This window comes from Mercenaria mercenaria, chromosome 8 (genome assembly GCF_021730395.1).
Source record: "Mercenaria mercenaria strain notata chromosome 8, MADL_Memer_1, whole genome shotgun sequence".
NCBI lineage: Eukaryota > Metazoa > Mollusca > Bivalvia > Venerida > Veneridae > Mercenaria > Mercenaria mercenaria.
Genome location: NC_069368.1, coordinates 59,512,100 through 59,524,951, shown reverse-complemented (window position 1 = coordinate 59,524,951; position 12,852 = coordinate 59,512,100). Strand labels below are relative to the sequence as shown.

Genomic DNA, 12,852 nt, shown 5'->3' with positions numbered 1-12,852 from the left:
AACTCAGTAACCACTTGTGGGAATGGATTGAAACTTCACACACTTATTCACTGTGATGAACTGATCTACATTGCACAGGTTCCATAACTCTATTTTGCTTTTTTACAAAATTATGCCCCTTTTTCGACTTTTGGTTAAGGTTTTGTATGTAAGCTGGTATCTCAGTACTTACTAATGGGAATGGATTGAAACTTCACATACTTGTTCACTATCATGATCTGACATGCACTAAGCAAGTCCCATAACTCTTCTCTCTTTTTTTTTTCAAAATTATGCCCCTTTTTCGACTTAGCAGTTTTTGGTTAAATTTTTGTATGTAATCTGATATCTCAGTATCCACTAATTGGAATGGATTGAAACTTCACACACTTGTTCACTGTCATGATATGACATGCAGTACAGAGGTTCAATACCTCTACTTTGCATTTTACAAAATTATGCCCCTTTTTCAACTTTTGTATTCATTCAATTGACAAGGCTGTTGAATAGTCGAGCGTTGCTGTCCTCCGACAGCTCTTGTTTCTTTTTCTAGGTCAATTACCAACCTCTCTGGGTCAAGTCCCATAACTCTGACATGTATTTTGAGCAAATTATGGCCCCTTTTGGACTTAGAAAAATTTTGGTTAAAGTTTTACATGCAAGTTACTATCTCCAAAACTAATGCAGATATTGATTTGAAACTTCACATGTGTCTTCAGGGTTATAAAACTAGTTGATAGCAGCAAGTCCCATAACTCTGACTTTCATTTTGGCCAAATTATGCCCCCTTTTGGACTTAGAAAATTCTGGTTAAAGTTTTGCGTGCAAGTACATACAGCTATTTCTAAAAGGCATATAGATTTGAAACTTATTTTTTCTTTTTCTAGATCAATTACCAACCTCACTGGGTCAAGACCCATAACTCTGACATGTATTTTGAGCAAATTATGCCCCCTTTTAGACTTAGAAAATTTTGGTTAAAGTTTTACATGCAAGTTACTATCTCCAAAACTAATGCAGATATTGATTTGAAACTTAACATGTGTCTTCGGGGTTATAAAACTAGTTGATAGCAGCAAGTCCCATAACTCTGACCTTCATTTTGGCCAAATTATGCCCCCTTTTGGACTTAGAAAATTCTGGTTAAAGTTTTGCGTGCAAGTACATACAGCTATTTCTAAAAGGCATATAGATTTGAAACTTATTTTTTCTTTTTCTAGATCAATTACCAACCTCACTGGGTCAAGTCCCATAACTCTGACATGTATTTTGAGCAAATTATGCCCCCTTTTAGACATAGAAAATTTTGGTAAAAGTTTTACATGCAAGTTATTATCTCCAAAACTAATGCAGATATTGATTTGAAACTTCACATGTGTCTTCGGGGTTATAAAACTAGTTGATAGCAGCAAGTCCCATAACTCTGACCTTCATTTTGGCCAAATTATGTCCCCTTTTGGACTTAGCAAATTCTGGTTAAAGTTTTGCGTGCAAGTACATACAGCTATTACTAAAAGGCATATAGATTTGAAACTTATTTTTTCTTTTTCTAGATCAATTACTAACCTCACTGGATCAAGTCCCATAACTCTGGCATGTATTTTGGGCAAATTATGCCCCCTTTTGGACTTTGAAAATTCTGGTTAAAGTTTTACATGCAAGTTTTTATCTCCAAAACTAATGCAGATATTGAATTGAAACTTCACATGTGCCTTCGGGGTTATAAAACTAGTTGATAGCAGCAAGTCCCATAACTGATATGCATTTTGGTCAAATTATTCCCCCTTTTGAACTTAAAACTCTTCTGATATTTAACCTTTTTGGGTAATATTTTCCTGCTTCTAGGACAATATTTCGAATAGTCGAGCTTGGCTGTCTTACGGACAGCTCTTGTTAAGTTTTAAATTCTGAGCTAGCTTGGATGCCTGCTGTGACTCGAGCTCTGAACCAGCCTTCCTTATCTGATGAATTTAGCATACCAGCCTGTCTTGTTGGCTAAATTGGTTAAGCAGCCTTCCTTTTCATATCAACGGGCAAACCAGACTGCAATGTTGGCAAAGCTTATAAACCAGCCTGCCATTTCAACTCGGCTCGTAAAATAGATGGCCTACAATCAGGAGTGTGAAGTTTGGGTTTTGTTTCTGGTAATGAGTAACTGAAAATGTACCAGGGTTATATATCTTTGCTAGTCAAGTCTATTGAAAAGAACAGGTCCATACTGGAAAGGAATCTAAGAAAACTGGTCACATTAACATTTTTATCTTTACCCCAAAACAGGGGCCTCCGTAACCGAGTGGTTAAGGCCGCTGACTTAGAATCACTTGCCCCTCACCGATGTGGTTTCGTGCCTCACCCGGGGCGTTGTATATTTTTCAAGTGAGCTGGCTTATGGAAGGTTGGTGGCTCTACCCAGGTACCCGCTCGTGATGAAATAATGCACGGAGGGGCACCAGGGGTCTTCCTCCACCATCAAAGTTGAAAAGTCACCATATGACCAATACTTGTGTCTGTGCGACGTTAAACCAAACAAAAACAAATTTGCCTTAAAACTATTGAAAAAAAGTATTATACCAAGCAAAACAAATAATCATTAAGGTTTGCATAGTCAAAACTTACCACTGCAATTTAAATCAAATTCAGAATTAAACTTTTAAACCAATTTTGCATTTCAGAACCATGTATGTTTACATGTAGCAGACTACTTCGTAAATTTATTGGACACATTTAACATTTAGCCTGCTAAATTTTTAAAATTGACTGGCTTATCATTCAATTTGGACAATACCATTTATTATTTGAAGGGGTGTTCCCTGAAAATTTACTGACTTAATAGCAAACTTGGTCTGCACTGGTCGCAAAGGCAGAATCACCTGCCACCAGCAGGCTAAGCAAACACTATAGTAATTAGAGATGTACATAATTAAATCTCAAGCCTTTCCTATGCTGAGGAACTCTTGAAAAGCAATACAAACAATAAGAAAAAAATAAAAGATTTACCTTTCAAGGAAAGTATTTGCTGTTTAAACATTTATTAATGCATGTTATATAGTACTATTATTTTCATGGGTTGGCAGAATTTGTGGCCCGGCCCTATTGCTATAATTTCATTTATTGTTAATATATACCTGTGATGTAGTTATATAATTACATGTTTTATATGCAATAAGATATGTTTAAACTAAGTGTAAAGAAATGTTTGCTGTATGTTTCAGAACCAACCACCAGAACAGAGATTTGCCACACAATTAGACCAGCTTGCTATGATGGGTTTTGTAGATAGGGAAGCAAATATTAGAGGTAATAGTGTAAAATATCTCACATATTTTCGTATAATCTTTATATCTTACACATTTCAGTAATTACACTTAGAAATTAAATTTAATTGACTTTATCTTACAAACTTTCTTTAATATTAAAAATGACACTAATTTTGAATGAATATTAAGGAAAAATTTAATGTTCTGGTCGAATACTTAATGAAAAAATAAAAAAAAATAAGATTTTCCCCGTGCTATTGATATGGATAATGATGGGGAATGAAATATTTTATTTATTAGATGATATGTCACAATTTGCTGTGATCTTCATGTGCATATTCAACGTTTGGTTGCCTGAAATTGCTGTTGAACATCATATACAAAAATTTCCTCAGAATTATTCTAATTTATACCACTGGCTAAACCAGATAATTATGTCTCCCCCAGGAGACATATTGTTTTTGCCCTGTCCGTCCGTCCGTCCTTCCGTCCGTATGTCACACTTCATTTCCGAGCAATAACTGGAGAACCATTTGACCTAGAACCTTCAAACTTCATAGGGTTGTAGGGCTGCTGGAGTAGACGACCCCTATTGTTTTTGGGGTCACTCCGTCAAAGGTCAAGGTCACAGGGGCCTGAACATTGAAAACCATTTCCGATCAATAACTAGAGAACCACTTGACCCAGAATGTTGAAACTTCATAGGATGATTGGTCATGAAAAGTAGATGACCCCTATTGATTTTGGGGTCACTCCGTCAAAGGTCAAGGTCACAGGGGCCTGAACATTGAAAACCATTTCCGATCAATAACTAGAGAACCACTTGACCCAGAATGTTGAAACTTCATAGGATGATTGGTCATGAAGAGTAGACGACCCCTATTGATTTTGGGGTCACTCCGTCAGAGGTCAAGGTCACAGGGGCCTGAACATTGAAAACCATTTCCCATCAATAACTAGAGAACCACTTGACCCAGAATGTTGAAACTTCATAGGATGATTGGTCATGAAGAGTAGATGACCCCTATTGATTTTGGGGTCACTCCGTCAAAGGTCAAGGTCACAGGGGCCTGAACATTGAAAACCATTTCCGATCAATAACTAGAGAACCACTTGACCCAGAATGTTGAAACTTCATAGGATGATTGGTCATGAAGAGTATATGACCCCTATTGATTTTGGGGTCACTCCGTCAAAGGTCAAGGTCACAGGGGCCTGAACATTGAAAACCATTTCCGATCAATAACTAGAGAACCACTTGACCCAGAATGTTGAAACTTCATAGGATGATTGGTCTTAAAGAGTAATTGACCCCTATTGATTTTGGGGTCACTCCATCAAAGGTCAAGGTCACAGGGGCCTGAACATGGAAAACCATTTCCGATCAATAACTAGAGAACCACTTGACCCAGAATGTAGAAACTTCATAGGATGATTGTACATGCAAAGTAGATGACCCCTATCTATTTTGGGGTCACTCCATTAAAGGTCAAGACCACAGGGGCCTGAACGTTGAAAACCTTGTCCGGTCAATAACTTGAGAACCACTTGACCCAGAATGTTGAAACTTAATATGATGATTGGTCATGCAGAGTAGATGACCCCTAACGATTTTGGGGTCACTCCGTCAAAGGTCAAGGTCACAGGGGCCCGAACATTGAAAACCATTTCCGGTCAGTAACTTGAGAACCACTTGACCCAGAATGATGAAACTTCATAGGATGATTGGTCATGCAGAGTAGATGACCCCTAATGATTTTAGGGTCACTCTGTTACAGGTCAAGGCCACAGGGGCCTGAACATGGAAAACCATTTCCAATCAATAACTTGAGAACCTCTCGACCCAAAATGTTGAAACTTCATAGGATGATTGTTCATGCAGAGTAAATGACCCCTATTGTTTTTGGGGCCACTCCGTTAAAGGTCAAGGTCACAGGGGCCTGAACATTGATAACCAGTTCTGATCAATAACTTGACAACCACTTGACCCAGAATGTTGAAACTTCATAGGATGATTGAACATGCAGAGTAGATGACCCCTATTGATTTTGTGGTCAGTCTGTTAATGGTCAAGGTCACAGTGGCCTGTTCATGTAAAATCATTTTTTGGAAATAACTTGAGAACCGCTTCACCTACAATGTTGAAACTTAATAGGATGATTGGACATGCAGAGTAGATGACCCCTATTTATTTTGAGGTCACTTGATCAAAGGTCAAGGTCACAGGAGCCTGAACAGTGACTTGAGAACCACTAAGCCAAGAGTGTTGAAATTTAGCGGGATGACTGGACATGCCAAGTAGATGATCCCTATTGCAGCCAACCATCAGTGTCGCTTTGATTTTTGCTCCTGACCCCTATTGACTTCTTGCCTATAGGACTTTGCATTGGGGGAGACATGCGCTTTTTTTACAAAAGCATTTTCTAGTTAGATTTTGGTTATAACTTTCTTGATGGGATAAATTGTTACCTATATCCAACACTTTATATATTTTCCTCTTCAGGAACTTACTGTACAAAATGACTTCTTTCTATTTCTTATAATTTACATAGTAAAACAGCACAAATAAGTGGAGGATATTTGGTTGTTTCAATGTAAGATCAAAATATGTTTTACTGGCAAGTGAACACCAGATGTGATATTTTCACGATCTAAGGCTCATTTGTTAGTGAAAGATATTTTGATCTACACATAAACAGATTTTAATTATTTTACACTTTCTTACTAGTGAAAAATGAATTTGATATTTTTGACTTTGAAAATACCAGATACACTTCACTCTTTATTTTCCAATAATTCACTGATAAACATGGAATACATATATGAGCGGCACCATGAGAAAACCAACATAGCGTTTGCGAGCAGCATGAATCCAGACCAGCCTGCGCATCCGCGCAGTCTGGTCAGGATCCATGCTGTTCGCTTACAAAGCCTATTGCAATTAGAGAAACCATTAGTGAGCAGCATGGATCCTGACAAGACTGTGCGTTAGCGCAGGCTGGTCTGGGTCCATGCTGCTCGCAAACGTACTATGTTGGTTTTCTCATGGTGAGGCTCATTTATATTTGACATTGTAGGAGTGAAATAAACCCATTACATAATTTTGATATTATACTTGTAAAATAAAGCTTTGATGTTGATCTTATTTTAAGTCTAGGAGATGTTGATCGAATTGACCTAATCTATTAATGATAGAAAAAAAAGAAGTAATTTTGATGTTTCAGCAGGAAATGTTAACATGTGATAAAAAGAATGTTACATTTGTGTCTTCCCACATTAAATTAATTGAACTCGTTGAATAAAATTGATAAAATGCTCAGCAGAGCCTCGAACAGTTCCCATTTGATCTTCACCAAACTTGAACAAAATGTGTTTGCCAATATGTCCTAGGCCAAGTTCAATTACTAGCCAAATCGCCTAAGGCACTTCAGAATAATGGCCCTTGAATTACCGAAAATCGACCCTTTAACTCTTGTCCGTACTCCAAGTCAAACAGTTTTCATCCGATCTTTACCAAACTTGAACCAAATATTTTTGACCATACCTCCTCGGCCAAGTCCATTAACTAGCCAAATCGCCCCAGGTACTTCAGCATTATGGCCCTTGAATTACCCAAAATCAACCTTTTTAAATTTTACTCTTCAAAGGTATATTTGTAGTGAGTAAACCGTATATAAAGACAAACTATTTAGATGATTAGGCAGTTGTGGGCGACATGCGCTTTTCTCAAAAGCAGCTCTAGTTTATATATCTTTTGTTTATTTATTTATCTTTTGTTTATTGATTTATTTATCTTTTGTTTATTTATATATCTTTTGTTTATTTTATATTTCAGCATTACTTGCAACATTCGGAGATGTGAATCAAGCCATAGAAAGATTATTACAACAAAGATGATGTAAATTATGAGCAAAGAACAAAAAAAAAATTTATTCAGAATTTTCTAATGTCAAATTATTGGACTTGTTGTAAAGAATGTTTTTTTTTTTTAGAGCTTCATACCTCTTTCTAATCATTGGTACTATTGTGAAATTAATAGTATGTCCCGGGTCAATGCTTCAGCTTATATCTTGCAACTGGTATGTTTTATTTCTGGAGAATGTGATAAAAAGAGTCTGCCGAGTCTGTAAGGCACACTGGATGTGTCTTAACATTATTTCATTCTGGAGACAATTTCGAGGGGTGAATGTGAAAGAGGTCCAAGTGCATATAAATAAAGAGATGCATTCACCTCTCGATGTGATGTACCTCGGTATATCTGGTTGATAAAATGATGTCACTACAATGACATGTAAGATACTGAAAATTATTTCTAAAACCCGTGTTTTAATTGGTATATAAATGATTCATGTTAACTACAGTACATAGGAATGGCATTTCTGAAGTACAGAAGTTGAGAAATTAGTGATGTTAGAAAGACTGCGATGTCATACGTATATGTAACCATCTACATCTAGGATTATCTTTATTTCAGAAAGCATTGAAAATGTGAAAATATTGAAAAACAAAGCATTACAAGTAATGCGCACAATATAGCTATACACGTTCAAGTGTACTTGTTAAATTAATCTCAGATTTAAAAGTACAGATAAAACTTGATATGAGCCATGCCATGAGAAAACCAACATAGTGGCTTTGCGACCAGCATGGATCCAGACCAGCCTGGTCAGGATCCATGCTGTTCGCTTTTAAAGCCTATTGGAATTGGAGAAACTGTTAGCGAACAGCATGGATCCTGACCAGACTGCGCGGATGCGCAGGCTGGTCTGGATCCATGCTGGTCGCAAAGCCACTATGTTGGTTTTCCCATGGCGCGGCTCATATCTCAAACTCACTTATCTCAAAATTCTGGCTGTTTCGTAGACATTTTCCGTCTGGAAAACACATTAAAAAAATACCATTTTTAGTCGAATTTCAATAATCTCTAAGGAAAAAGCTCAATCACTTGGAATACGAGATAGCAAATTTCAGCTGTATATTTATCCATAGCAAGTGATAGGATTAGATTAATGAACAGTTTTAGCAGTCCTTCAGGATTTATTGCATGTATGTATACATTTACACATACTAACTTTTACAAACATGGTAGCTGTAATTGTTCTGTGATGATCAAAAATAACTTTATGAAAATGAAACAGCATTTTTTATCTTTCACCAAACAGAAACAGGGTAATTCAAAAACATATTAAGCATCAGCTGTTTGGGGAATGTATCTTGCACACAATCATTTTGATGTTTGTACGTAAAATGTCTGAAATGGATACTTTGACCATGTTACTGAAGAAATCTACTGAATAAGTTATTGTTTAGCTTTGTTGTACAATAATATTATTTTTGGCCTTTCTATCCTGCTACATGTTAAATTTTCTGTCTTGAGTTGTATGATTGCATTCAGGCCAGTAATTCACTTCAGTGAACTGTGAAGGTCAGTACACAAAGCAAGAAATTTAAATTTTAAGATTTGCTTAGCTAATGCCTTCTCCCAAATTTCACTTCTAAGGATGATGTTAGGTGTACCTGTTTCAGTACTGGTAATTTAATGTACCATTTTCAGGTTTGTGGAGATGTAGCTACCAACTTTTTTGAACTGCTTAGTGCAATTTATTTGTTAAGCAATTAAGTTTTGCCTGTATAAAGATGTTTCAATATTACCCAGCAGCTATGTACATGTCCACAATATTTCAAGTGTTAATAAGGTTTTAACTTCTGTTTAAAATCTGTATGTTGTTAAGAACATGTTTATATATTTAAAGTATTGAAAAAAAAGTCTGTACTTGGCAATGAATAAAAATCTGTGTTTAAATATCAACCAAATTTTGGTGTTCTATTTTATTTTGCCCCCAAAAAGGTACCTGAATTTACCCTTGCGTGTTCGTTCAGATTTGTGTTCTGCATATCTCGGCGCCCATATTTCAAAAAGTATTTTACCTAGAGTCATCAAACATAATAGGATTATTATTCAGCAGGATTGTGAAGTTACGCACCTTGGGTTTTGTTTGGGATTTCATTCAGTAAGACCAGATTTGTGGCCCTTGATGTCAAAATTGTGCATAAAGGGCTTTAACATTTCTTTTGCATGTTTTTCAAAAAAGTATTTGATCTATAATTATGAGGATATACAGAAATATTATTAAGCATGTGAATCTGTACACATCTGGTTTTGTTTTGGGATTTCATTCATCTGGACAAGAGTTATGCATAAAGTTCCTAAACGTTTGTGTCAAATGTATCGTACAAAGTATTTGACCTAGTCATAAGACATGAGAGGATTGTTATATAGCATGCAAAGAACCTTTGGTTTGTTTTTGGAGTTTACTTGGCAATGCCAGATTTGTGGACATTGACTTGCTCAAAATATGCACGAATGGCAAAAAAAGTTTGTTGCACAGGTATTTTAAAATGTTCTTAACATAGAATCGGGAAACATTGGAAATATAATTATATATCACGCAGTCATAAATATGCATAAAGTGCCTAAAGTTTGTATCAAATGTATCTCGAAAAGTATTTGACCTATAGTCGTAAAACATGGGAGGATTGTTATATAGTACGAGGAGCATTTGAAAAGTAGTGGCATCACCATTTGCACATGCACACGCGTGTGGCATATCAATGGATAGAGTATTGATTTTCTTGTCCAACTGACCGGAAATGGCACTAAAAACACATTTTATTAGGGCATGTTCTAATCTCTGGCCTGGCCCGGCCTGGCCTGGCCTGGCCCGATGAGCTCTATTTTGTACTGGGCCGGGCCAGGCCAGGCCAGATTTTATTATACATAGACAAATGAATGGCATAAAATCTAAATATACAATTACAATAGCAGGCAGTATTAACCTGCATTGTTTACTTGCTGCATGTCAGCCAGTCCTCTGGAGAATCATTAATTAGTCGTCATTCATCTTATTTGAAATACAGATTTGCACTGAAGAAAATGGTGTAACTAAATGATAACTACCCATTTTTTCTGTAATTAAATTATTTATAGTCAACTTTAACACTTGGTTTTAAAACTAATGGCTAATTTCATTGATAAGTTTACCTGCTGCAATATAACTGAATATTTACATGCACTGAGAACACACATCTCTATGGGAATTGTAATTACAGGTTGTGTCCCTACTATCCTTAGCTGACCTTTTCACTGTTCAGTTGAACTTTTAAAGGCGGTCAATCACATTTAATCAACATTTAATGACATTTTTTACTTTTTGTATGTTCTGGTAGAGAATTATTTAAGGAACAAAAAGACCGATTACATAGAGTTAGATTCCTATTTGAAATGTATATTTTATTATTTTTATAAAATTTTGTAATTACTCCCCTTTAATATGAAAGTATATAAAAAGCTGGGTATTTCTTTTTATTTCGATACAATGTCTAGTTTTACATTTGCATTTGATAGACATATCAACTATTGAACAATCTGAACCAAAATGCAAGTTTTAAAGCTGTGTGTAGCTTCTGAATTCATTTATTTCCAACCTATCTTGGTTGCGCAACCAAGATAGGCAAAGGGAGGTAATAATAATTTTTCAAACTTGCGTTTCTAATGAATTCCATCTAAATACATAATTTTTAATGCAAATATTTTACAAATATATTACAAAATGTCTAATATTTATACATTTCCTTAGGCAAAGTATGTTTATCAAATTTATACTTATGATAAAATAACTCTATCTTGGTTGGGCAACCAGGATAGGAAAATGAAATTTTAAAATACCTCCAGTGAAAATCTAATTTGTATTAAGTGTTAAGTGAACATAAATGAGTGTAAATGATCAGATGCTAAAGTTTCGAACAAATCCGTTACATGGCCAAAATCTGATTATCCACCTTTAATGTGTTTGATGTTCAATCTATGGAAAAGTAATGAAAATAATATTCATTAATTATGGGACCTCTAACTCATTGTCAGGGTGTTGGCATTTTAGATTATTGATATTTTTCTTGCACAAAAAAATAATGGTGCATTGTGTTTATGTTATTTCTAAGTGATATATTTCATGCTAAAAGATGTTCTTGAGCCTGTTTCACAAGACTTTGTATGATTTTTTTCCACATACTTAGATCAATATAAAAACAATCTTACAAAAATATTCAGTATGTGTATAACCTAAACTACAAAATTTATATATCGCTTCCCCGCACCATACTATCCCAGGTTCTAGAACGGAGGTAGCATTATTTTAGAAATTGAAAGTTGTTGTCCGTTAGTATTGACAGGTGCCACTCTTTATTTTACATCATTTTTGTAACCGAAATTGACCAAAATAACATGCAAAGTTTACCAATGGCACAGTGGCGTAGTGATAAGTTCTCCGACTTTCACACATGTTACCGTGGGTTCGATTTCAATTCAGATTGTTTTCATTAAATCAATATAATGTCATTTTATTGATACTGGTTTTATTCTTACAACATTTTATGGTAATAACTTGTATGTAGAATAATGTCAAATACTTGTGTATTTCTTTCAATAAATGAACAATAAATCACGATAAGTGGTAATTTTCCTGCATTCTAAGTTTAGAGAGGAAATTTAAAAAAAATGATAATGAAAATGATCAAACAGGTGTTTCGAACTTACAGTCCCGAGATTGGTAGCTGAACGTTTATCAGCACAACTTTATCTGCATGTACGACCTGGCAGTAAAGAAATGTTTATATTTTATTTGATTTTCAATATTTATATTTTTATTTATGTTTGGGCACAATTTTTTTACAGAAGCTTACAAAATATATTCTTGAGTGCTAGTTCAATAATTTCAGACAGTACTAAATAATCCTCAATAGACAAAATAATAAAATTAGTTAGGTTATTCAATTTGGGGAAAACCAAACCACCAGTCAAGGGTCAATTGAGGTGGAGATCCCCTGATAATAGTCATAACAATTAATCAGGCATCACCTTTAGATTAGACATAATAGTTTTGTTAGCTACAGGCTTATTCCCAGGTGTATAATTTTACAGAGTGGGAGTTCAAAATGTATTTATACAATGTCTGAAATATCCAAATTTATTCCAAAAGTCAGATTTTAAAGTTGCTATAGAAATCACTTTCACGAAATTGAAATCTATGGCCTGACCTGGCCTGGCCTGGCCTGGCCCGGCTCAGTCGGAAATTGGGCTCATCGGGCCAGGCCAGGCCAGGCCAGGCCGGGCCAGGCCAGGCCAGAGATTAGAACATGCCTTTTATTAATATATCAATTTTTGCAAAGAGCAGAGGGCATATTATAAGATGCGCGGACTGCTTGGCATCAGCGCAACAGAAATTAAAGCCGACTTGGACAATGTGTACTGGGACAGTGCGCTGCCATACGAACTATTGCCCGATGGGTATCTCTTTAAAGAGTGGGAAACTAGCACCAAAGATGAGGCCCGTCACGGGCGCCCTCTGACTGCTGAGTCTGACAAAGACATTGATGTTGTGAAAGTAATAATCGAGAAAGATGCAAGATGCACAATGGAGCAGATAGGGGAAATGTCGGGCCTTAATTCGTCAGCGGCTTTTGATTTTAAAAGGAAGGCTAAACCCGCGTAAGGTTTGTGCACGCTGGATAAAGCATTTATTGACCAATGAGCAAAAGAGGGAGAAGGTAGAAAAAGCTT

The 12,852-nt window shown here is 35.8% G+C and overlaps 1 protein-coding gene across 2 annotated transcripts in view; it reads left to right on the top strand.

The window, feature by feature from the left end:
* The window catches only part of LOC123566275 (ubiquilin-1-like), a 55,717-nt gene extending 47,579 nt beyond the window's left edge, over nt 1-8,138 (top strand). For both annotated transcript variants that reach the window (XM_045360221.2, XM_045360220.2), the window contains 2 exons: nt 3,192-3,276; nt 7,072-8,138. In XM_045360221.2, coding sequence (XP_045216156.1) covers nt 3,192-3,276; nt 7,072-7,133 — 147 coding nt within the window. In that variant the 3' untranslated portion in view covers nt 7,134-8,138. The remainder of the gene's footprint in view (nt 1-3,191; nt 3,277-7,071) is intronic.
* The last annotated feature ends 4,714 nt before the right edge of the window (nt 8,139-12,852 follow it).